Source organism: Serinus canaria, chromosome 23 (genome assembly GCF_022539315.1).
Source record: "Serinus canaria isolate serCan28SL12 chromosome 23, serCan2020, whole genome shotgun sequence".
Classification (NCBI taxonomy): domain Eukaryota; kingdom Metazoa; phylum Chordata; class Aves; order Passeriformes; family Fringillidae; genus Serinus; species Serinus canaria.
The window spans coordinates 5349777-5374043 of record NC_066336.1 but is presented as its reverse complement, the minus strand read 5'-3'; the positions used below and the strand labels follow the sequence as shown (position 1 = coordinate 5374043).

The window sequence follows — 24267 nt, the reverse complement described above, 5'->3', positions numbered from 1 at the left end:
TCAGTTCTAAGAACTGGAAGATGATCATTAACTAAAATTGGTTTGAAAGCTTTCAGTTTGTAGATGTTGAGTAATTAAAACAAGCAATGGGCTCCTCTGTGTTTTCCTGAGAACTCCCAGTGCTGGAGGCTGGGGAGTCACCCTGGAGGGGAGTCAGTCCTGACCAGGGACAGGCACTGGGGTCTGTCACACACCCTGTGCTCAGCACGAGTCCAGACACCCCCTCTGTCAGTCCCAGAGCAGCCCAGTGAGCGCTCTGAGCACGGAGCAGGGCCCGGGCAGCTCCCGAGGGAGCCCTGTGCAAACCCTCGCTGCTTTCACACGACCTTTGGCGCTCGGGGTGAAAATCGCCTTCATCGCTCCTATCTCAATCTTCAAAAGGAACTGGTGGGCTCCGGGCAAGGAGTCAGGAATGCTCTCACATATTTGGGAGCTCTGCTTTACGCAACCTCCCAGCAACTCGCCTTGGCTGGAAGGGATGAGCGATACTGAGCCAGTCAGCAAAACACCCACCTCGCCGGGCAGGGCTGGGGACTCTGCCCCGGCAGCGTTTCCCTGCACGCAGCCGGCACCGGGACTTCAGCCCGGCACAGCCAGGACTCCCCAGACCCGCAGAGAAAAACCTGCCGGGGCTCTGCCTCCATCCCACCCCCACAGGGGGAGTCTTTTCACAGTGCACACTCAGGGAGCTGCAGCCTCTGCGTGGGTCTCACCCTGCAAAAGCCAGGATGGGTTTGTGGGAAAGGGAACCCCATAACATCCAGCAAAATTCATCCTGGTTCTGCTGGGAACATAAAGTTACACCTGAGATGGCTTTTGCTGTTGTAAATCAGGAGTGGTGCTGCTGGAGGAACTGAGGCTAACATGGGTAAATGTTTGTCTGGCAGGAAAATCAGACTTTCAGAGCAACTCTTTGAGGGGTGAGAAGTCCCCAAACCCCCCAACTCTGCATGCACACAACGGCCCAGGGCTGCCTGGAGCCCTCCCCATCTGTCCCCATCTGTACTGCAGAGCCAGCTGTCCCCACACTCCCCTGACATGGCAGGGCACAGGGGACCTGCAGCTTTCAGCTGGTGACACTGAGCACTGGGGGATTCCTGGTGGGACTGGTTTGAACTGGAGCTGAAATTCTGCTGTAGGAGGACTCACAGAATCAACACTGAATCAGAGCCAGCCTGCTGAAGAAGGAGTTTGTGATCTGAAGGGAAGGAGTGCTGGAGAGATCCCAAAGGCTGATAAACCTTCAGCTTATCTGTGCTTCATCTCAGAGGCCATCCTCAAACAGTACTGAAGTAATCCAAAACTCAGCAAGCTGACACATTCCATCGTTTCCAAATCCTCTTCCCAGGGCTCTTTTTTTCCTCCCCACTTACAGGCCTCAGGTACATCTTTAACATGGCCAGGAAAAGCAGAGGATGAAGAAGAGGGAGAAGGAAAGGCCCTGGTTTTCATTGGTCAGAGGATTAATTAGAAAATACAGGGCTCCCCTTGGCATCTGATAACCTAAATGGGAAGCAGCTTGAGGCAGTTTGAGCACAGGAGCTCAGGGACCCCATCACACCTGGTGACACAGCTGGACACTGTGGCTGCAGAGGGGACAGACCTTGGCCAAAACCATCCTTGAGCCCTTTTGGTGCCTCTGGGGTCACCTCCCTGCCCTGGCTCCTGGCCAGCCCATCCCAACTCTGACTCCAGAGCTGGGGGAAATGGTTCATTTTCAGTCCTTGAGCCTTTATTACTACAGAATATCCAAAACAACACAACCAACAACACAGTTACAAAAGGAGTTCACGGAGAAATGTGAAGCAGCCTGTGTTTGAAATGCTCTGTGTCACCATACTGAGTCCAGTATAAAACAATGCATATTTATACACATATAAAATACAAAAGGAACAACACAGAAATGTATAAACAGGGGTTGTGGAGGCCTCCGTGGTATTTACAGTCAGAGATGTGCAGGGAGGGTGTTCAGCAGGCAGTGTCCGTTCAGCAGAGCTGTGACTGCAGCTGGGAGAGTCTCTGTGCCAGAGAGGAGCTCAGAGCCAGGCTCAGCCCTGCTGGGAAAGCTCTGCAGGGTCTGTGGAGAGGCCAAGGCCTGGGCTGGCATCACTCACTGCCAGGGCCACCAGCTCTGCTCTCTGCCCAGGCCTGGCAGTGTCACTTCGTGTGCCCAGCTCTGAAACAGCAGCTCAGGCCCGCTGCCAGAAGGGAATCAAATATAATAAAAAATAATAATAATAATAATAAACTCAACAGAGCCAAGTTCCACGTTCACAGGATGATCTCACAGCAGTCTGTGGCCCGGCCCTGGGGCCGTGGGGTTCAAGTCAAGGCAACAAGAGCGGGCACAGGGCTGAGTTCTGTGGGGTCACACGTGCCAGCTCGGAGAGAAGTGCCAGGAAGTGCTGCCTGCAGCTCTTTAGAGCTCTTTGAGGATGATCTGGAACTTGTTCTCTGCCTCTACCATGTCCAGCAGAAAGGCCATGTGGTTGCTGTAGTGCTGGATGATGTTGTTGTCCATGTTCACCAGGATCCTACAGAGGAGAAGAATGGCTGGATCAGATGCAGTTCACCTTCCCCAGTCTGAGGGGCTCAACCACTGTTAATTAATTAATTAAAGCCATGGCACAACACAAGGGAAGATCCAGCACAGAACAGTCACCCACCCTGGGAGCTCTGTCATGGCACAGTCAGGAATTCCAGGGGGCTGCTGGGACTGGGGGTCTGGCCCTGCCCATTGGAATCTTCTTGGCTGTGCCAGCCCCAGCAGCACCCCAAGCCCTGGACCCCAGCTCTGGCCTCCAGCAGGTGCCCCACAGACTCTGTGGGTACCCAAATGCTTCCCCAGCTGAGCTGATCCCTTCATCTCTGCCCGCCTCAGAGCAGGGAGCCAGAGAAGTCACCTGTGCCTCTTGTGATTTCTAAACCACAAACGATGCCAGGGATGTTGATCAGGAATCAGCCCTGGATTGTTCCTCCAGACCAAACCTCACCAAGATCCAAAATTGCTCATTATTGCTCCTGAGTCACCCTGGGACCGAGTTCATGTGCTGAGCTCACCCTGTGGAAGGGCCATGGCTGGGGCAGGTCCTGCCCTGCTACCTGGCCAGGCTGTCCCACTGAGCTGCACTGGCTCTCACCAGATGAAGATCTGCCCCTCAAGCTGTAATTACCAGGAGAAGATTGTTCAGGGTGGAGCAATAGGATAAAATTATTGAAAATTAAATCTGGGGGAGCAGGAAGCTGGGCCTGACCCTGCCACCAGCCTGAGTGGAGCTATCTCCAATCTCCCCACACTTCAGAAGTAGCTGCTGGTCACATCCAGCCTTCATTAAACCAGGTGTCAAAATTATTTATTAAATCTAATTTCCAGGCGTGGCCTTTCCTTTTCATGAGATACCTCTTTGCTCCTCCTGCCTGGTTTCCCTCCCAGTCATCACCAAACACTCACTGCTTATCAGATCAAGGCATGAACAAAACCAAAGCCAAACTGAGTGAGGTGGCCTCTCCCCTGAAGCCACCAGTGCTGCTCTTTTCCTTTGGGGAGAAAATTCCCATTTCTGGGGCTAACAGATGAGCAGCATCAGCAGCAGGTGGAAGAACTCCTGACAGATTCAGAGGCTCACTATGGCCCACCCCTCATCCTGAGCCAGGGACATTCCAGCATTTTTTGGAGAAGCAAACACTGATCCCTCTCTGATAAGTTCTCCATAACCTCAGGCTTTCAGACTGAGACACAAAGGATCACCATCAGACTCACCAAACAATTCCACCTTCACCCAACTTCCTTTCCTCGGGAGACTTTACCCTCCAAACAAATATAATACAAACAAGCATTATCCCAAATCTTTAAAGCCCAGAAAGATCTGAGTTTTATATGCTCCAAACAGCAGAGCCTGACATGGCTCTACCTTTTATTATCTTGTTAAAATGCTCTTGGAGCCAATGGCAGGGGCTGGAGAGGACAGCTTTGGAGGCACAGCAGAAAAGCAGATGAGAGATTAGCTTACCCTCTTTTGCACTTTTTGTAGACTTTATAAATGCTTTCTTCAGGAAGCCCATATTTTTCTGAAATCTGTGAGAGAAAACATGGCAATTCCTCATACTTGTAAAGTGAAAATCCCATGATAAAAATTAAAGAGAACAGCGAGCCAGGATTCCCCTCAGTTTTGGTCTTGGGGTGGCAGGAGTTTTGTAGGTTTTTGCCAAGCATTTTCCATGAAGGTTTTTGACTCTCTGTGGTGAGGGATGGGGGAAGGAGAAGATGGCAAAGAATTCTCTGTGCTGACATTTTTCAAATGCCCTATTTTTAAAAGTTTGTAAAACCAACAGAGCTTAAAGTGCAGCCATAAAGCCACCCCAAATCTGGGTTTATTGTTTGTTTCCTTCCCAGCAGTCTCCAGAGAGGGCTGGGTTATCAGAGATGGTGCTGATAACCATGACAGAAATATGTCCTTGTGCTCCTCAAACACAGCCAGGGAATTCCAGCACGAGGCCAGGGAGGGTTTCAGATCACACATCTCCAGCCTGGAGAATGGAAAAGGTGTTTGACAGTGGAAAATATGAATGTGCTGTCACAAGGAGACTTCCATGAGGATCTGGATGGGGCAGGAGGTGTGATCCTCCCTCTGCAGCACAACACAGCCACGCCAGGAGCTCTTGGGACAACTTGGTTCCTGCTCCCACTTCCATTTCCATTCCCAAGGGAAAGCAGGCATGAGGGATGAGCAACCCATATCCAGCTCCCTGTTCACCAGCCCCATTCCCTTTTATCTGCAGTTTGTCCATCCCCAGGGGGTTTGGGACACTCACAGCTGTCCTGAGGCCCTGCAGATCCGGGGTCTTCAACATGAGAGCATCAAACACCTCCTCGGACTCCCTGCGCACGTAGAGCAGCACTGCAGGAGAGCAGGGCACGGTCAGGGCCTTTGCCACGCTCCCAAAGCCCTGTGGCTCAGGGAGTTGGGGGTCCCAGGGTTACCTCTCTGGGGATCTTCGTCCTTGCTGTGCTTTGGGGGCACTGCCTCGAAGTCGTCGGCGAAGGAGGCCCCGCTCCGCTTGAGGGGCAGCCTGGCAAGGGACAAACACACTCAGGAGGGCACAGAGCAAGAGCAGAAACAACTGCAGCTCTCAGCCTCTGCCTGAACAGCCACTCACTCCAACAGCCATCCAGCAATTAATACTGGTGCATAATTACAGCAGCACATGGGCAGCTCAGGGAGGGCCTGCAGAGGTTTGGGGTCACCAAACCCAAGAGCCTCTGGCACCTCCTGTGGGGCACTGCTATCCCCACACAGAGGGCCCAGGCTGGGGGAGATTCTGCTTTTCAAGTGTGATTCCACTTCATTCCAGTTTATTTTCCAGCCTCTGGGTGTTTGAGCCCTTCAGTTACAGTTGTGATCTTTCATTCTCCCTTTCAGACATTGTCTCCATGAGAACGACAGGACAATCAGGGAGCAGCTCGTGTTGGAGTGACTCTGACAGGGACAGAAATGTCTCCATGTTTCTGCAGCCCTGAGTCCCTTCCAGAACAAGGTTTAACTCATGTTCTGACTCTCAGGGCATCAGGGAGACACTGAGCTGTGTTATCCTGCCCTGGGGTATCCAACAGCCCTGACATTCCCAAAGGAGCAGAGCAGCTGATGGATGGGAAATGCACACTGCTGCATCCTCACCTGTTTGCAGAGTTGGGAACAGCAGGAGGGAGCACCTGGAATGCAAAGGAAATGGATCTGTGAGTGTGCACAGCATCACTGGGTGCTAGAGAGCCTGGGGGAGGCAACTTGGGCACACTTCAAACATGATTTCCCTCCTCCTGACCCATCAGTTTTCCCACACAATTAAACCCAAACATCTGTTTCCTAGATTAAATGAAATTTGATATAAAGAACTTCCCCAGGTTCCCTGGTTTTGACAAACTGAGGCAGTGGTTTCTGAGGCAGGGAATGCTGAGGAGCTCTGAAGGACACTGCATAGAGGACAGTGGGGGGATGTCCCCCCACAAAGGGACTGAGATGGTCACATTTTGCTATAATTTATTTTCTACTGCTGGTTTTGCTCCCACTGCAGTCCTCTGCAGGTGTGTAAAACACAGGAATACCTGCAGAGGTTATCTCACCCTGCACTGCTGCATGGCCAGGCCACTCAGGACAGGGAGTTCACCTCGATCCCACAGAGAGCTGTGCTGGGGTTGGGCTTTCCCCACAGCCCGGCTGCTCTGGGGGCTCTGCTCAGCCCGGGAGGAGGGAGCCAGGCCGGAGGGACTCACCGAGCCACACCTCTGCGGGGCGGAGAAGTGCACGTTGGGGATGAACAGCACCGGCTGCGTCTCCAGGTCGCTCTCGGGCCGCAGGAAGGTGATCTCATTCCCTCTGAAGCCAGAGAGCAAACAGCCTTTCAGACCTACAGACGGAGAGTCCAGTTCATCTCAGCCCTGGCTTCTGGGACAGGGGAGCTCCTGCCCAAGGACAGGAGCCTGCAGCACCGCCAGGGTGGCCAGGGGAGCCAGAACCATTGCCAGGGGCTGGTGGTGCTCCTGAGGGCTTGGGGAGGGGGAAGGAGCCCAGCAAGGGCCTGGCTGCCAGGGGGGCTGAGGGCAGCAGGCTTGGGGACAGCCAGATCCATGGAAGGTGAACAGGCAGGGATCTCAGCAGGGAGCACACACAAGCACTCACCATTGTTGTTGGAGTCCAGGCATTTTCCTTTCCTTCTGAACTGCTTCCTTTCATCATCCCTCATTTTCCTCTCTGCTCCCTGAGGGAAGATCCAGCAAAATTTAGGACATTGGCACTCCCAACATTGATTCCATGGCCACCTCTGGGGTGTGAGACGTTAAGGTGAAGGCAGCCTGAACTCAGAAATGGCCACCTCAGGGACCTCCCCCAGCCCAAGCCAAGACTGACTCTCAGAAATCAGAAAAACAAAAATAAAATTTGCTTCTAAAAATGAAACACACAGGCAAGAATAGCTGTGAGAAATTTTTCTGTGGGAAGATATCTGAGACTGGGGAAGAACCTCCAAGGAAACTCTCATCTCTTTTGGTATTTAACAACTGGTCAAAAACAGAGTCAGAAATAGAGTTTATTGTGAGGCACAGTCAGAGGTCTGGGCTGTTCTAGGCTCTCACAGCCTTTCTGGTTTTACCCCTGGGGCCCAGCTGGGTTTTGGAGTGGTGCAGGGAGTGCTGTACCTTGTCACAGAAGATCTTGATCTGGCAGACAGCCCTGTGCACCAGCTGGCTGCTGCCACTGCCACAGTCGTAGGTGTCGATCTGCAGGTTCAGGGGGACCCCCTTCACTCCCTTCTGAGAGGAGAAGTCTGTGCTCAGGCAGTTCACCCCAATGAACACCTGCAAACAGGGACAGCATTGCTGCTGCTGGAAACCTCCTCCTCAGCCTGCCTGGCAGCAGAGGGCAGGGGCAAAAGCAGCTGCTGAGGCTCCTCCAGCCCTCCCAGGGCCAGCCTGGCAGGACAGCAGTTGGATTCCCACCTGAGCCTCTCCCCCCACACCTCTTCCAGCTCTTTGACTCAGCCTCTCCACTCCCAGAATCCTGCCTGGGGATGTTCTTGCTGATAGTTCTGATCTTTCATTTGAAAGGGACCCTCAGACAGCAAAGCCCCGCAGGAAGGGAGGAGGGCAAGGCTGCAGCCTCAGGAATTGCCCAGCAGTGCTGCTTAGATAAATATTCATCCCACACTGGGCTCTTTTATCACCAGGAGGGAGTTAACTCCAGGGGGAACTCTGGGAGAAAAGCTGAGCACAGCTGGAATCCAAATTGTATCTCCAAACTGCCAATTCATTGGTGTGACCTTGGAATTCCCCTGGACCCTGGGGACAGATTTGCAAGGGGAGAAGCTCCCAGAGCTCCCCTCAGCTGAGGATTTCAGCCCTGAAACCTGATGTCAGCTCCAGTCAGTTCTTAGGAAAGAAAACCTCTTCACTGGAGAGAGAGCAGTAACAGGTGCCATGGCCAACCCAAACACCCAAATACCTGACCCCTCCTGTTCCCAGCCCCTGACCCCTCCTGTTCCCAGCCCCGACCCCTCCTGCCTCACTCCCAGCTCTCTGAAGTCTCACCTCCACCTGCCCCAGGCCAGTGAGTGAGCAGAGTTTCTGCTAAGAGTTAAATCCAGTTTTGCTGAGATGCCCCCAGGGCTTGCCACATACCTGACATATTTCCATTTCTGACAGCTCTGCCTTGAAGACATTTGTTAACCTCTTGGGTTGTAAAAGACCCAGGTTGCCTTTGGGCTTATTGAGATCCCAAAGCCAGGCAGGGTTTTCCCAAGCTTCAGAGACCTGGGGTATTTATGCTTTTCTTTTTTTTCTCAGTTACTTCATCTGTTTTTCAATCCCCACTAGATACAAAGTGTTAATGAGAGAGTCTGGGATGCAGAAGAGACAGCAGAGCTGCAAAGACATTGCTGTCATGGACTTTTCTGGTTTTAAGGTGAAAAGGGATCTTGTGACCTGCCTGGCTCCCTTCCACATCCCACATCCCACAGAAGGGTGGTCAGTCATGTCTGCATCACCCTGCTGGAAAGGAGGGGGGGGCTCTTTGTTCCCTGGGCTGGGGCTTATTTGAACAGGCTGCAGGTACATGTGAGCAGAGCCCTGAATTGCTGCAAAGCCTTTTCTTCAGAGTTATCCATCAGCACTAAGAAAACATCCCTGAGCCAGTCTGGGTGTACCCAGAGGCTTTGTTAGCTCATGGCAGTGCTTGAGCACACACTGAGGCACAGTGTCCTGCTGCTGTCCTGCCAGGCAAACACCGCAGTGCCAGGGCTTGGGCTGGCAGCTCTGCCTCCCTCTGAGCACTGGGCAGGGCCTGGCCTCTCAGGAGGAAGCTGCAGCTTTGCTGAGGACCCTTCCCAGCTCCCTCCAGGGGCAGTTGGTACCTTGGCCTCCTCGTGGATGTTCCACACGAAGGACAGGGCGTTGTAGGCCAGCTCCTCGATGTTCTGCACGGTGTTGAAGTTCTCCTTGCAGTCAGCTGGAAGGAGGGGAGGAGCAGTTAGCACTGGGGCTGAAACTGGTGACATCCCCGAGGCTCCCACCCCAAATCCTGCCCCTGGCTGACCCCCAGAGCAAGGGAGGCCCTGGGAGGCCCTGAGGTGGAGGCAGAAGCTGCCCAGCCCTCGTACCCACGTCGATGACCCTCTGCTTGGCCGTGGGCTGCCGGGAGTGCCAGTGCTTCCAGAACTTCAGCTGCTCCGTGGGGATCTTCTCATTGTCAAACACAATCATCACCACGCTCTGCAACACAGCCAGCACAGCCAGCTCAGAGCACAGCAGTGCCCCCCTGACCCAGCACAGAGCAGGTCAGTGCCCCCCCGACCCCTCCATCCTGCACTGCCCTCAGAGCCACGTGAAATGGGAAATTTCATGCTGGGGAAGCTGAGGAGGGCAGGGGAAGGGATTTGGGCTCAGCCATTTGGCACCTTCATCTCAGGAACTGCTCTGAGGCCTGGCCACACATCCCAGGAGCAGGATGGGGACCCTGTCCCTGGCTCAGAGCTCTTCCCAGCAGGGCCCCCACTGGCCCTCTGTGCATCCCTGAGCTCCTGTGACAGGTTCCAGCTGCCACGGAGGCTCTGCAGGGCAGCAGAGGATTATCCTGTGGGACCGAACCCACCCCATTCATCCCTTTAAGCCAACATGAGCCACAAAGCCATTCCTGCTCACGTTCAGCTCTGTTCCCAGGCCTGAGGAGCTGCTGGATGTCCCATTCCAGAGCTGTCAGCAGAGCTGTCAGCCTGTCTGTGTCTCTTACCTTCACTTTATTTGAGGACAAGTGCAAACATTTGCTGTCTCCAGCTGTCCGCAGTGTGATGGGGTAGAACTGTCCTTTGTTGAGGTAGGCCATGGGAGAGTCCCCAGATTTGATGTGAATGGCTTTGGGTGACCCCAGCGTGTATTCAAAGTCACTTGGATGGAACAAAGAGAGAAGGATGAATAAGCACACGCTGCTGTTTCACTGCAAAAGCAAAACAGAGCCCCAGGAGCCTCCACCCCACGGGTTACAGGCTCCAGTTTCTGCTCCATTCCCCACCTCACACACCCTGACACAGCACAGCACATTCTGATCCTCCCCAACACCCTGGGGAGCAGCACTGCTCCAACAGCCTCATTTTACCCCTCAGTTTTGGCTTAAAAACCCCTGGATGTGACTGCAGCCAGTGTTTCTGTGTGGATGGCAACAGAACCATTGCTCAACCAGCAGCCTGCAGCAGAACACACAAAAATGGGGATCTGTGAAGGGACTTTTATAACATCCAAAACTCAGGTTCCTGTCTCCAAATCCATCCCCATAAGTGGCTGAGCCAGGAAGACTCTCCCTTAATGGTCCTGTAGAAGAAGGACCTGCAGGATACCAACACCTGCTTGGCTATGCAGAATCCCAGCTCGTGGGACCCTCAGGGTGGTGGGCACCAACTTTAATCTCCACAGAAGAGCTTTGAGGTGGCACACAGAGAAGGTGTCACTGCTGGCAATGGAAATTTGAAAGAAGAGCCTGAGTTCAGCAGCTCTCAGGCCTTCACCAGCAGCTGTGAGCACTGAAACCATGAGGCCACAGCTGGTTTCTGCTGGGAGGAATCCGTGCAAGCCACCACCTGTAGAGGAGCCTTCGCTCAGACCCTTCAAGTGCCCTGTTTAGTCACCAACCCATCTTCCTGCTCCACCTCCAGTGATGCCATCTCTGAAGATGGGCTTGGCAGCTCCTCTTATCTGGAGCCAGGAGAGCCAGAGAACTTCAGTGCACAAATAAACAGTGAGCAGGGAGCCTCTGCTGTCTGTGTGAACATCCCCACGTCTGACAGCTGACTCACCCAGTCAGCTGACTCAGGAGCAAATAAAAAGTGGGAGGTGAAATAATGTTACCTGCTGGGAGGTTTGATTTGGTATCTGGAGCAGCAAAGCTCTGCCTGGCAGAGGGGTGGAAAGGAGGAAGAAATCCCTCTCATGTTTTAGGAATGAGAGGCAGTGGCACCCTCTAAAATCAAGGCTGACTAACAGTGCTAAGTGAGAACCTAGACCTTAGATTAGGGGAGGCTGATTATCACCCTCGTGCTCTGCCAGCCTCCTTTTCCCTGTCATTTACCCCATTCCAAGTGGCCTCTGGGAAGATGGTGCAGCCACCTGGGTCCCTCTGTGTCACCCAGCCAAGCAGTGCTCCCTGGGAAGGGGCTGTCACCCTGAGAAGTGACAGCAGCTGGCCCTGGACTGGCCCCAGTCTGGGGGCAGAACAATCCCAGCTTTGGTCTAAAAGCTCACGGGGCAGCCCCTTGCTCCAAAAACGCCAGGGAGACACAACTGGTGCCTGCACAAGCACAGGACCTGTAACTTGTACTGATGACTGCCAAGGCTGGGGACAGGAAAGGGATGCAGTCCTTCCCCAGGAAAGAGACAGAGCCAAGAGTTCCCTGGAACCCCAAACCCCTGCAGTGCTGTTACCTCTTCACTCCATCTGTGGGGTAGCTCTCGGGGCAGGGTGGCTCTGGCTGGGGTTTGAGGATGTCACTGAAGAGCAGCGTCTGCACACAAGAGCAAACACAAACCAAGAGTCAAATCTCATGGCTTTGTCCATTCACCTCTCCCAGACACCACACCAGATGACTTCCAAAACCAACATAAGCCCCCCAGAAATCCCACAGGAACAGCAGAGGAGCAGAGCTCAGTGCCCCCACGAGCCCCAGCCTGACCTCCTGGGGGTCCTCCTTGAAGGTGCTGTCGGGCTGCCAGCGCTGCTGGGCCGGGGCCATGGGCAGGCTCTCAAACAGGGAGTTCAGGGAGCTGCTGTCATACACGTCCCCAGGGGCCACCAGAAAGTTGTCTGGGGTGGCTTCCAGCTTGCTGGTGCCTGGAGGGAGCAGGGCTGCCTTGTGAGGAGCAGGGACACCCTCGAGACTCAGGCCGTTCTTCTTGGGAGGCTCGCAGAACTCCTGGCTCATGGAGACGTTTTCTGACAGCAGCTTCATGAGATGGGCTGAGCCATCGAAGGAGGGCAGCTCAGGCTCATAATCCATCCCGTGGCAGTGCCTGCTGGAGAGAGTCCTGGCTCAGGGCAGGGCAGAGAGGGCACCCCCAGCACGGTGTCACTGCCAGCAGTGCCTGCATGTGCTGCTGGCCTGGCTGCCAGGTGACCCTGAGTCAGCCTGACAGCCCCTGGGGATCTCCACCCACAGCTCTCAGGGCACTCAGCAAGAGCCAGAGGTGCTCAGCAGACAAGGGATGACCACAGGGAGTCAGGGAATATGGTCTGGACGTGGTTTGGGGCTGCACATCCACTGCTCCTTCACTGAGGCCACCACACACAGAGCAGCAGGGGTGATAAGAAAGGTGATGCTAACTGGGCTGTCCATCCTGAGCCTTTTTATGGCTCATTGATGTTCAAAGTTGATTTTTTTATACTCTTTTTAAGGAAAACAATTATTGTACAAATTCACAAACTCCAGCAACTTAGGAAGCAAAAACTAAAACCAGCTTAACTCAGTTTACTTCTGAAGGAGTGAAGTATCACTGGAGGTTCATTCTGTCAAGTGGTTCAAAACTGAATGCCAAAGTACACAGCATTCAGGAAGGGGAACTGAACTCACAGTGGCAAATGAGCCATTAATTTAATAGTCAATTATCTGAAAACCTCAAAGGACAAATGGGAGTCACTGGAAGAGAATCCTGGGAGAGTGGAACAGAAACTCTCATCAGCCCAGGGAATGAATGAGGATTTGGCCATTCAGTGCTCAATCCTTCTGCCCTTTGCAATAGTCCCAAATAGGAAATAAAGGCAATTTCTTCAGCTGCTGCAAATCTGCAGAACCCCTGAGAACACAGCCAGACAGATGCTCAGGTGTGTAAATGGGTGTAGCTCCATTTATACCTGCTTGGGACCTGGCCTAAAGAATTTTAATGTGTGTCTCAGGGTTAATGAGCTGCACTGTTGCTGGTAATAACACCGTGCTTTGATGTCTATTTTCTGCAAGCTCAGAGCCCCATCCTGCATTTCAGCAGCAGCAGGAGAGTGAGGCAGCTCCAGAGAGCAGGAACTGAAGCCAACCTCTTTGCCAGGTCATTGCGTGCCATCATTCCAGCTGGCAGAATCCTCTTCTCCTTGGGCACCTGGACAAGGCAGAGCAGAGAGTTTGGTTAGGGCTGGCTTTTGTTAAAGGGAAGCAGAACAGAATTAGCCCTGTCTAATAAAACCAGATAAAACCCCACGAGAACAGCAGAGCTGGGCTCTGCCCTGGGCTGCTGCTGGGCTCTCAGATAACCTTGGACAAGCCACAGCTGCTTGTTCTGGGCAGGCCTTAAAAGCCCCCAAGAGAGTGGGAATATCATTGCTATTGCTTCCAACCAGACTAAATCAGAGCCACATTTCCCAAAGCTCCATCCTACAGCAGCACTGGGAGAACAAAACTGATGGGGACTGCAAGGCTGCTCCAGCCCAACAGCCCCCAAAGCCCTTCTGGGTAAAAATCCAGACTCAATGCACCTGGGTTCAGCTTTTCCACATGTTCTGGATTCCCTCCAAGTGCGGGGTTGTGCCTCAGTTGACCTCTGGGGACACTGGTGGCACCGTGTGGGGCTGGATAAACAACTGGGGGGGCTCAGGAGATGGGGGAGCTCAGTGGAGGGGCCCCCTCCTAAGCTGTACCTGTTTTCCACATACTCTACACCTCTCTGAGCCCAGTTTGCCCCAGTTTGCCCAGCCCAGGGCACCCACCATGTAGTAGTCGTAGAGGAGGCTGAGGGCGGCCACGCTGTCATCGTCCCCGTTCACCCTCATCATGGCCTTGGTGGCTGCAGTCAGGGGGTTCTCCAGGTAGGTTTTCCAGGCCTCATCCTCGCTGGTGTAGGGGAATTTCTGGAAGTTCATGGTGTCATTCTTCATCAGACGCACGGATCTGAAACTGGGGGGAACTGGGAGTGAGGGAGGAGCTTTTCCCACAGAGCTTTCCATGAACACAGGAAGGGCTTCCCAAGGGCTCTGTGGGCTGGAGGAGGGATGTTCTCCTGGTCCTGAGCTCCCAGAGCCTTTGGGATCACCACTTCTGCTGCTGTAGCTGGGCACAAAACCAGGCCAGAGCCTCCCCAGGGGCAGCTGCTCCCTGTCCTGCCCAGGGAGACAAAACCCATCAGCTGCTCCTTCCTCCAGCCCCGTCCTGCCCTGTCACAGGCTGCTGGACACTAAAGAGGGAGCAGGGAACAATTTTCCCTTGGATGTGGAGCTCCAGGCCAGCACAGCCCACAGTCAGACACAATCACTCAGTGCCCAGATGAAACCAAACCTCATCATTTTCCTTTGCTGCAGTCCATGCTTTGAAATTATTTTTCCCCAATCATTTGTAGAAGATTTTACTCAGAGGGAAGCAGACAGGCAGATCACAACCCCCTCCCTTCCACGAAAAAATTCCTGACTGAGGTGAGGCTCGTGGGACTACGTGAGAAGCAACACACCAAAATAGTGCCCTGCCTGTCCTCACTTCTGGCACTTTCTCCAGGCCTCTCCATCTTATGTTAATAAACTGTCAGACACTTAATTACCCCAACATTGGTCATCTTTCCTTTTCCTCCAGCAAATCCTGCCAGCAGCCAGCCCAGCAGTGCCTCTGTGCATTCCCTGGGAGGTTGGAATCATGGAATCCTGGAATTGTTTAGGTTGGAAAAGACCCCAAAAATCATTGAGTTCAACCTTTGAGGGAATCCCAGCACATCCACAGAGGCTGAGCCACTGGCCCTGCTCCTGTCCCACCTTCCTGTCCTGCACTGCTGCCACCACCACAGCTCACACCATTCACCATAAAATAACATCTCCAGGGACAAAAATTCCCTTTTCCTCAAAGTCCAGGGAGGGCAAGACCAGGTTTTATTAGAAGAAAGGTTTTAAAATCTTCTTTAAATCTCCAAGGTTGCCAAGAACTGACTGGAGTTGAACCATGACATCACCTGCTGACGTTTGTTCATGGAAAGCAAAGGAAACCTTCAGGAGTTCCAGCAATGAATGCTGCAATTTAATGGCATTTTTATAAGGAATATGTTGTTTCATCAAGCCACTCTTCATGTATTTATAATAAGTCCTGGTGTAGATTTTTAAGTGAATCATTTGGAGAACAATAATTCCTCTTGGGAGGAACCTGGCATCCCTGAAACTCCCCATGGCTGCTCTGCCACCAGGCACTGCCACCCTGCAGAAATGCACATTAAACCGTGCAGGGGTGGCTTGGGATGGCTCAGACTGCCGAGCTCTCCTTGGCTCACACTCCTGCTCTGGTGCCTCCCCTGCCTAACAAAACAAATTACAGCACGGAATTATTCTGCAGTTTAGGAATTACAGCTGAGTTTTTCCATGAGGCCACCGAGGGCTGTTCCTGCCGTCCTTGTCACCTTTTCCTTCAGGAATGCTTTGCTCTCCCTGCACCCCCGAGCTCCGGAGCTGCCGGGGCTCTGTGCCCGGCGGGGCTGGGCTGGCACCGCTCCCTGGCATAGCGGGCCCCGCTCTCAGCAGTTTCGTTGTCTTTAGCGCTTCTCCCGCAGCCCCGCTCCCTCCTCCTCCTCCTCCTCCTCCTCCTCCTCCTCCCTGAGCTGTCTCCAGGGGCCGGCAGTGACTCAGGCTCTGCTCGCTCCTGCCCGGGCAGGATCCGCAGCTCCCCCGTCCTCCCCAGGAGAGCGGCAGAGCTCAGCTCCGGCCCTGGGAATCAGCAGAGGAACACACGGGGCAGGACGGAGCAACAAACCCTCGGGAGCTTAAAACCACCGATATTACCTGGGAGATTGATCCTCCCTCAACTGAAGCTTTCCTTGTGTGGTTATTCCCTTCTGCCCCTCACCTCTGCTGGGAGAAACCTGGAAAGGCCCCCAGGGCCACCTGCCCTGCCCCAGCCTGGCACAGAGCAAAGGCAAAATGCCCCGAGCTGGAGAGAGCCCGGCGTGGGCACCCAGTGCCCCTGGTGCTCCTGGCAGCAGAGGCCAGCAGGGGTGGCAGCAGTGGGACAGCAGGACAGCAGGACACACAGCTGGGAGCTTCAGGCAGGTTCTGAGGTGCTCAGAACCCACAGAGGCCTGGAGAGGCAGAGCAGCTGCTCCATCACTGGGAACTGCCCTGGTCCCTGTGAGGAGTGGCACAGGTGACAGGAATTGCACCTCTTTCCCACCTTGCTCCTGTTCCAGAGTCCATGGGATCCCTGGCAGGCACTGGGATGTGGCTGGAGCCCCTCAGAGCCCACCCTGCAGGGGACTCTGGGAACATCCACCCCATTCCCTCATCCTGAGGTCAGCCCTGCTCTGACCCTGCTCCCAAAGGTCACCACAGCTCCCCAGAACCTGAGGAGAGAGGTGATCTGAGGAGATGAGTAGCTGTGCTGACAAGTCCAAGGCACCTTTCTGACATCAGGACCTACAGGACACACAGATCCCATCAGCAACCTCTGTGAGGCACAGCTGCAGGGAAGAGACCCAAATCCAGATCCAAACACACCAGGAAAGGCACCCAAATCCAGATGCAAACACAGCTGAACTTTACTTTCCTGGCTGCCTGCGATGCCCCTGCACATGCCAGGCTGTGTTTGCCCGTTCCAAGCTCCCTGCTCTGTTTGGCAGGGCCAGAGCTCCTTTCCAGGCCAGGGAAACCCAAACCCTGGGAGCAGCAGCCTCTGCCCTCTGTGCTCACTGGGAGCTGGGGCCTGGGGCCATGTGCAGAGCAGGATTTGGGGCAGGGAGCAGTTCTGTTTGTTTCCAAACACTCTGGAGTGTGACACAAGGTGATCCCAGCCCCTCTCCTGCTCCAGCCCAGCCCACCTCTGTTTCCCCAATTCTCCTGGTGATGGATAAACACTCAGGGCTGTGCTGGAACAGGAGAACATGCCCAAAGGCTCCAGGTGGGGACACCAGCCAAGCAGGAAAGAGCCCTTGAACTCCTCCTGCCTCTGCTGGTGGCTGTGGGAGGCTTTGCTGCCCTTTGAGCTCGGTGCTGCTGCCTTTGTTCTCTCCACTGCACCTGATTAAGCCCAGCCTAACCCCTGGCCCTGGCAGATGCTGGTGGCTGCAGAGCAGGATCACACAGAGCCCCTGTGAGCAGCAGCAAACAGAGGCACAGGACAGAGCCCCAGCCCTGAGGAGCTCAGGGGTGCCCCAGGCAGCTCCTCTGGGGGTTCCATCAGCTCTGGGCCTGGGCACTGTCCTCTCCTCCCTCCTGAAATAACCCTGGTGCTGCCCAAGGCCTTGTCAGGAGTTCAGGGGAGGATCAGCAGTGCCCTGGACAGGGCAGGGCCAGCAGCTCTCCCTGGGCAGGAACTGGAGCCTGCAAACCCCTGTCAGGAAGGACAGAATCCCACCAAGTGCCCTCAGTGCTGAAGCCAAACCTCTCAGCTAAGCTGGGATTTTGTAATTCCTTTGCAGGTTTAATAAACAAGCACACCTGAAGACAAGGTGACAGCACAGGCAGCAGTGAGTGCATTGTCACCAGCCCACTCACACAGCCAGGCAAAAATCCAAACAGAGACAGAACCAGGAAAAAAACCACAGAAAGAAACACAACAAACACAGAGTAAGGATGGAAAACACTGCTGGGGTGCCAAGCACAACACGGTGTCACCCCACAGCCCAGCAGACCAGGCTCTATCTCCTGGCCCCTGACCTGCACTGCCCACGGGATGTTTCCTGGGATATTTTCTCTGGCAGCTGGAGAACAATGTGGGCTCTGTCCCTGGGTTTGTGCAGGGCCATTCAACAGCAGCCTCAGCCCAGGGGTAACTCAGCTCAGCCACTGAGCATTGCCAGCAGTGCAGGAGCTTCTCCTTCCCTGGATCCTGGGTGGCAAAGGGGGGTCCAGGACCCTCCCCAGCCTGGCACAGCATGGGCACCCTGCAGGGATGTGCCTGCCTGGCAGGGGAAGGAAAGGGAACACCAGGAACAGCTTTGGGAAATGGCTCCTGAGTCCCACAGGGCTCCCTGGATGCCAGTGGAGCTCAGTGAGGAGTCCCTGGGCACTGATCCCCCCAGCAGATCCAGGAGGCTCTGCAGGCTGACCCACGGCAGAGGCAGACAAACCTCCTGAGGCAGCTGCTGCCTGGGAATGGGCAGGGATCCCCCTCCCCTGGCCCTCCTGGGCACCTACCAAGAAACCTCAAAGCAGCTCCACGTTTGTCCTTTTTCACCCAGCCTAACTCCTGCTTTGGCAGCTCTTTATTACCCAGCAGAAGGACCTGGGGACAGGATTGGCACTGCAATGCCTCATCCTGGGCTCTTCAGCAAAGATGAGAGGGCAGAACCAGCCCTGAAGCTCTGCTGGGAACCTCAGCAGCCCTGGGCTGTTCTGCCTCTGCAGCCTGGGACATTCCAGGCTGTGACATGTGGGGGACACCAGCTGGGGTTGTGCTTTAGCCCAGAACATCACCCTGGAGGGATCCCCTTGCACAAACCAGTCCTGCTTTAGTGCCCAACAGAGCAAACCCCAGCACAGATTCCCTCTGCAGTTCAGGAATTAGGGCTGCCTTTTTCCAGAAGCAATTTCTGATGTCAGATGGTTCCATTTTGGGGTGTCCTGAGTTTCAGGGATACCTGACTCCAAAAGGAGACACAACCCAGGCCCTGAGCATCTGCTCCCATTTCTGAAATATTGCTGTAAGCTTCACTCTCATTCCTGTTTCATTGTGGACAGACAGAGACACTTTCTGTCCAGTTATTCCTGGACAAACCCTCTCTGTCCCAACACAGCACACTTTGCACTGAGGCTCCCAGTGCTTCACCCACCAAAAGGAAGATTTCACAGGTAAATCTTGTACATTCTCTACCTCCAACAGCTGTGACTTTTAAATAAAATGAAATTTTTTAAAACCACCATTTTACAAGATGTGGATTTAAAGCCCACCACACACAAACTTCTGCAACAAAATTTGTTTCCTTTTTACTGCTCTTCAGATAGTGAGGATTTTTAAGCCAGTAATCAGCTGTTATGGATTGTCTAAGCTGTGCTTAGAACAAAGCCCAGCTTTACTCAGGGGTCTCTGCTTCCCTCAGCACATCCTGCCAGAGGCTGCTGCAGGGACACACTGGGGATGTCACACGTTTCCAAGGAAGCAGTGAGACCAGGAGAGCAGAGCCTGGAGCTTTCAGGCTCCCAGTTGTGTGCTCAGTCTCAGCACAGGGGGTCCCCCCAGTGCAGGGATGTGCTGATCCCTCCCCCTGCCTGGCTGCAGCCAGAGCTCACGCCTGGCACGGGGCTGGTGCCCTGCTCAAGGTGGCAGAGGTGGATCCTGTTGCCCAAGAGGCTCCAGGAAGCTGTGCCAGGGCAGGACACTTGACAGGAGCCTCACATGGAGCAGTGCTCCCTGCCCTGCCCCTGCCCCACGCTCTGCCAGCAGCTCTGCCCCTGCCCCTGCTCCAGGGCCCTGCAGAGGCACAGCAGGGTGGGCTCCCCCCTGTCCCTTCCCATCCTGGAGGGACTTTTCACCTGAACCATCTCAGCTCCAGGCCTCCTCCAAGGGGCACTCTGTCCCTGTGCTCTGGGTCAGTGCCCTGTGAGCACAGGAGCAGCAGCTTCTCCTTGGCTGTTCACAGAAACCAAGCCCAGCACAAGGAGCTTCAGACAAGGGTTCAGCCAAACAAACCTGATTCACCCCATAAAACCAGACATTTCTGCAGGGCTCAGAGTGCCCAGCCAGGGCATGACAGGTGGGCAGAGCAGGGGGCAGTGCCAGCTGCCCTGGGGCTCTCAGCACTCAAGCTGTGAATAGGCTGGGGACAGGGATGGGGTCTGGATCAGCCTCACCCCCACAGTCAGAACAGCACTGACACCTCAAGGGACAAGAAATGAACCATCAGAACCCTGGGCTGGTTTGGGTCAGAAGGGACCATCCAGGACCATCCCACTGTGCCAGGTGCTCCCAGCCCTGTCCAGCCTGGCCTTGGGCACTGCCAGGGATCCAGGGGCAGCCACAGCTGCTCTGGGCACCTGTGCCAGGGAGGAATTTCTTCCTCATATCCCATCTAACCCAAATCTCTTCCATATTTCTTACCCTCCAAGCCTTGGGAACTTGGCTGTGAGCAATGGCATACAATCCTATGTTCAATAATGAGTTCCACTCATTTTTTATCATTACCGTTTTTCAGCTGTTGCCTTTTCCTCCCTGAGCACACACAATTCCAGGATCCCTGTCCCTGCCAATCAGCTGATCCCAAGGGCTGGCAGGTGCAATCCAGGTACAAGTGCATTTTTGGATGAATATGTTACACTGATCAACAGTTCAAACCCCAGCCAGAGCCAAGCCAGAGCAGATCCTCCTCCAGGAACTCTTTATTCTGCAAATTTCCCTGGAACCATTCCCATGGACCAATCAGCCCAAAATGTGACCCAAAGCATCAAAGCAGAGATACTGTGCAAATGTTGATTCACCCCTGCTTTGAGTCTGGAGTTTATTCAGAGGGCTTTTACTCCTTTGTTGGGAATTGCATAGCAGTTATTTGATTGTTGTTTCTTTAATTTACAAATCTCTTTTTCTCTTTACATAACTTTAAAAAAAAAAAAAAATCCAAGCCAGCCTCGCTTGCTCCAGCCCGGTTATCCCTTGTGTGCTTTGCTGCCAGGGTTTTATAAAAGGGCTTTAACTTTTCATTCACCAGGAGCATAACTCAAGTTTTAATAACACACCTTATGCATGACAAAAATTTGCTTCTGGCGATCATGGTTTCGACCACAAAACCACAACTGGGAGTAACTCCTGGTTAACTCCTTCCAGCCCACGCAGGCAGAGTTAGACACGGGTTCAGTGTAGAAGACTATGGAAATCAGCAGTTAGAATATTTTATAATAGGCAAAACATCTCCCCCTCCCATGCCACGCTGGTCCCTTCCCAGTCCTCTCTGGGAATTTTAAGTTCCAAAGGGAGAGGTGGGGCTCTTCTCCCTGGCATTTGGAGCGAGGAAATGGAGAGATCACAGCTCCTGCACATCAGCCACATCTGGGCAGCTGTGCCCGGCTCACTCCGGGAGCAGGAGCAGCGTGCGGGGCACGGACACGGCTCCGAGGCTGCTCCGGTGTCCGCCCAGCTCCTCCCGGGCGATTCTCCCAAAATCGCAGCTCCTTGGAGCCCCTCGGCTCGCTGGGGGCTTTAGCAGCCTCTCCTCAGCTTCCTGCCCCGCTGACACCTTCTCCCCTCCGAGCAAAGCCGGGCCGAGCCTTTCCCTGCTCCTCTGCTCCCGCGGGATCCCCGCCCCAAGGGGTCCTCGCTCCCAGGGAGCCCCCGCTCCCAAGGGAGACCCCGCTCCCAAGGGACTCCCCGCTCCCAAGGGAGACCCCGCTCCCAGGGATTTCCCTGCGGAGCTTTGGGAGCGGCTCCCGGCCCCTGCTGGCCCGCAATGTCCCCGGCCCTGCCCGGGCTCGGCTCGGGGCCGCAGCCGCTCCTCCCGAGGGATGCACCCCCGCTAAAATCAAGCGGAATTTTCAGAGATCTCAGACGCTCCCGAAGGATCCATTTGCGGGAAAGGCTCGCACGGAGCCCGAGGGCAGCCCCGGGGCTCTGCCCTGCCCGCAGGCTCAGGGTTAACAGCCCTGGCCAGGGCAGAGGCAGCAGCCGTGTAATTCCCGGCCCTAATTAGCCAGAAATCCATCAATCGCACACTCCCCAGAGCCAAACACGTCCTGCCTCTCAAACCTAAAAAGCACCGGCTATAAATGACCCAAAAACTCCCGAAAGCGAAAATTGCAGCGACAGAGTCTCAATCAATCCGAGCAGATTGATCCCACCATTTACATAAAATAATAATTACTGCCGTGCCTTTTCAGGGCTCTTAATTAGGAGGAGATGGGCTGACACAGCAGCTCTGGCAGGCTTGTAAACACACACGGGCGTGCGGGTTTCTCCCAAAAAACACCTTGGAAGTGCCAGATCTCTACGCAGGTATATGTAATTTCTATTTCTTGCTAAATATTTGACACACAGATCCTTCAGGCAGGGTTCTGGACCGGGCTGATGTTTAGCACCGACTGACAGCAGCACTCAGCGCTTTGCTCCCTGCTCGCAGCCCTCCCCACAGCCTGGCTCGCCAATCTGACACTCGCTTGCCTTTACTTCAGAGGTGCGAGGCACGAGGTGCTGTGCTGATAGCATCAGCATCCAAAACTCCAAAATATTTCGGAGGTGCCAAAATTAGAAACGAGAGTTATACAGGATCGATAGGTGTTAAAAGCCTTTTCTTACTAAAAAATTACATTATTTGACAGGGTCATGGTGTGAATCTATTTACTTAACAAACAAACCCAAACAAACAACAAAAAACACCCAAAAACCAAACTCCAAAACAAACAAAAAACCCAAAGAAAGAAAAAAATACCTCTACCCAAACAAACAAACAAAGGAAAAATCATAAAACCCTCAACAAAAACAACAAAAAAATACACAACAATCCCCACCCCTAGAAACCAGAGACTGGTAAATACTTTGGAAGGTATTTTCTCAAATAAATAGATATAAAGCTAAACCAGATTCCTGTAGCTGCTGTTAGATTTTGTTGGACAGAGGCAGAACAGATTCGCTTTACACAGAAACCCCGTGTGTCAGTTTTAGCTGGGGATAAAAAAGGAACCAGGATCGTGGTTTTTAACAAGTCCCAAATGAAAAGGAGTGATTGATTCCTGAGAAGTGATTCCTCCCCAGAGCAGCAGCAGGAAAATGTTCCCATCCCGTCCCTTCCAGCTGGGCAGGCAGAGGAGCAGCCCAGGCAGCGAGAAAAGGGGAGAAGGGGAGAGAGGCTCGCACTTACTGCAGCTGCTTGGGAACTGCCCCAGGAGAGAGAGGGGATAAAGGCTCGCACTTACTCCAGCTCATTGGACATCGCCGCGGTGTGTGCTCAGCAGCGCTGGCTCTGCTCGGGCTGCTCACACAGACATTGCCTGCCAGGTGTTTGATTTATGGCAGCGCTCGCACAGGTGGGGCGGCCGCGCCGGGATTGGCTGCCGGGACAGGTGCCCTGGGACAGGTACACCCAGACAGGTGCAGCGTAACCCTGTCCCTGCCGGCCCGCCAGGGAAAAGCCCCCGGGGGAGAGGATAAAGGGGCGGAATCAGGGATTCATCTCGGGGATAATGAGTTTCAGGTTGGTGGATGGGTTCCATGCCTGCCGTGCCAAGGAGCTGTCATTTCTGTGGAGCTGGGGGCTGGTTCCTCCTTTGCTGTTTCTTTATTTATAAATACACTCGAAATACATGGATTTGTAAAGGAATGAATTAGGGAAGGAGAAAGTTTCCTCTCTTTCCTCCGTGGTAGTTGTACTGACAGGAAAACCCTTTCCTGCCTCTCCTCACCTCCTCTCAGCCACTCACTCCAGAACCACGAGGAGGTTTTAATCCTCCCTCTTAAAAAATGAACCTTAACCCCCCTAACTTTAGGTACCAAGTCATTCCCTAAATATCCTGGCTCAAGGAGCCCTTGCACTGCTCTGGGTCTGTCGGGAGCAGGGCTAACCCGTGGGATAACCTTTCTCTGTGAGCCTTATTCCAGCAGGAGGTTTGGGAAGGGGCTGCAGGAATATCACCCAGGCAACAGCTCCACAGCAACTCCCCTGCACACGGGGAAAAGGTTTGTGCAATAGAACAAAACTCATCAGGGATTCAAGCCCTCTTGCTGGATGGTTTCTGTCATCCGTGTTGCAATGAGGAGCAGAGGATGGGCTCAGCCGTGACTCACGGTGACTGGATTTGGAAGGCAGGAGAGGATTTTGCCAGGCAAGTTGATACAAGCCTTAAAACAAAGGGAAAAAGAAAAGCTTCCACCCCTCGTTCTCACCCCCCCATCGTGTCTCACTGCTGCCTGCCCTGCTCAGCTCCTGCACGGCTCTGGAGATGTCACAGCTCTGGAGATGTCACAGCCGAGGTGGCACCCAGCACTGAGTGTGGCTCTCCCTGGGGACACAGGGGCTCCCAGCCCAGCAGGGCGGGCAGGAGTCGTGTCCACACAGGCACCTCTGAGCACAGAGCTCTTTAATTTGGCTCCAACACCTCCCTGGCTGCTGGCTCAGGATCAGGAGTGACCGTGGGGTACCTGCTGATAAACCCAGGACGTGCTGGGCTCCTGCCTGCCAGGATCCAGGGGCTGGCAAAGGCTGCTCTGGGAATGAAAACCAAGGGGCTGGAGCAATGCAGACTCCACTGGGGATTGATTGCTGGAGAGCACCAGGAGCAGGGGACAGCAACGCCCCAAAGCTGAAAGAACCTGTGGAGAATCCTGGAGTGGGTTGGGTTGAAGGGACCTCAAAGATCATCCAGTGCCAACCCCCTG

General features: G+C 54.0%; 1 protein-coding gene across 5 annotated transcripts; it reads right to left on the bottom strand.

Moving 5' to 3' along the window:
* Nucleotides 1–1710: 1710 nt before the first annotated feature.
* On the bottom strand, nt 1711–22973 carry GRHL3 (grainyhead like transcription factor 3). 5 transcript variants are annotated; one of them, XM_018923653.3, is made up of 16 exons: nt 22809–22973; nt 13722–13908; nt 13056–13117; nt 11704–12043; nt 11456–11535; nt 9774–9927; nt 9145–9256; nt 8899–8993; nt 7190–7348; nt 6675–6753; nt 6269–6402; nt 5676–5710; nt 4982–5070; nt 4813–4898; nt 4011–4075; nt 1711–2534 (listed from the first exon to the last, which is right to left on the bottom strand). In XM_018923653.3, exons 1-16 carry the CDS (start codon nt 22823–22825, stop codon nt 2420–2422), a joined length of 1809 nt encoding a protein of 602 aa, XP_018779198.1. In that variant the 5' UTR covers nt 22826–22973; the 3' UTR covers nt 1711–2419. The 5 variants fall into 5 exon arrangements, 4 of the variants coding, with proteins under 4 accessions (XP_018779198.1, XP_009096847.1, XP_018779196.1 ...); XM_009098599.4 differs by having other exon boundaries at nt 11704–12040; XM_018923651.3 differs by having other exon boundaries at nt 22754–22896.
* Nucleotides 22974–24267: the final 1294 nt, after the last annotated feature.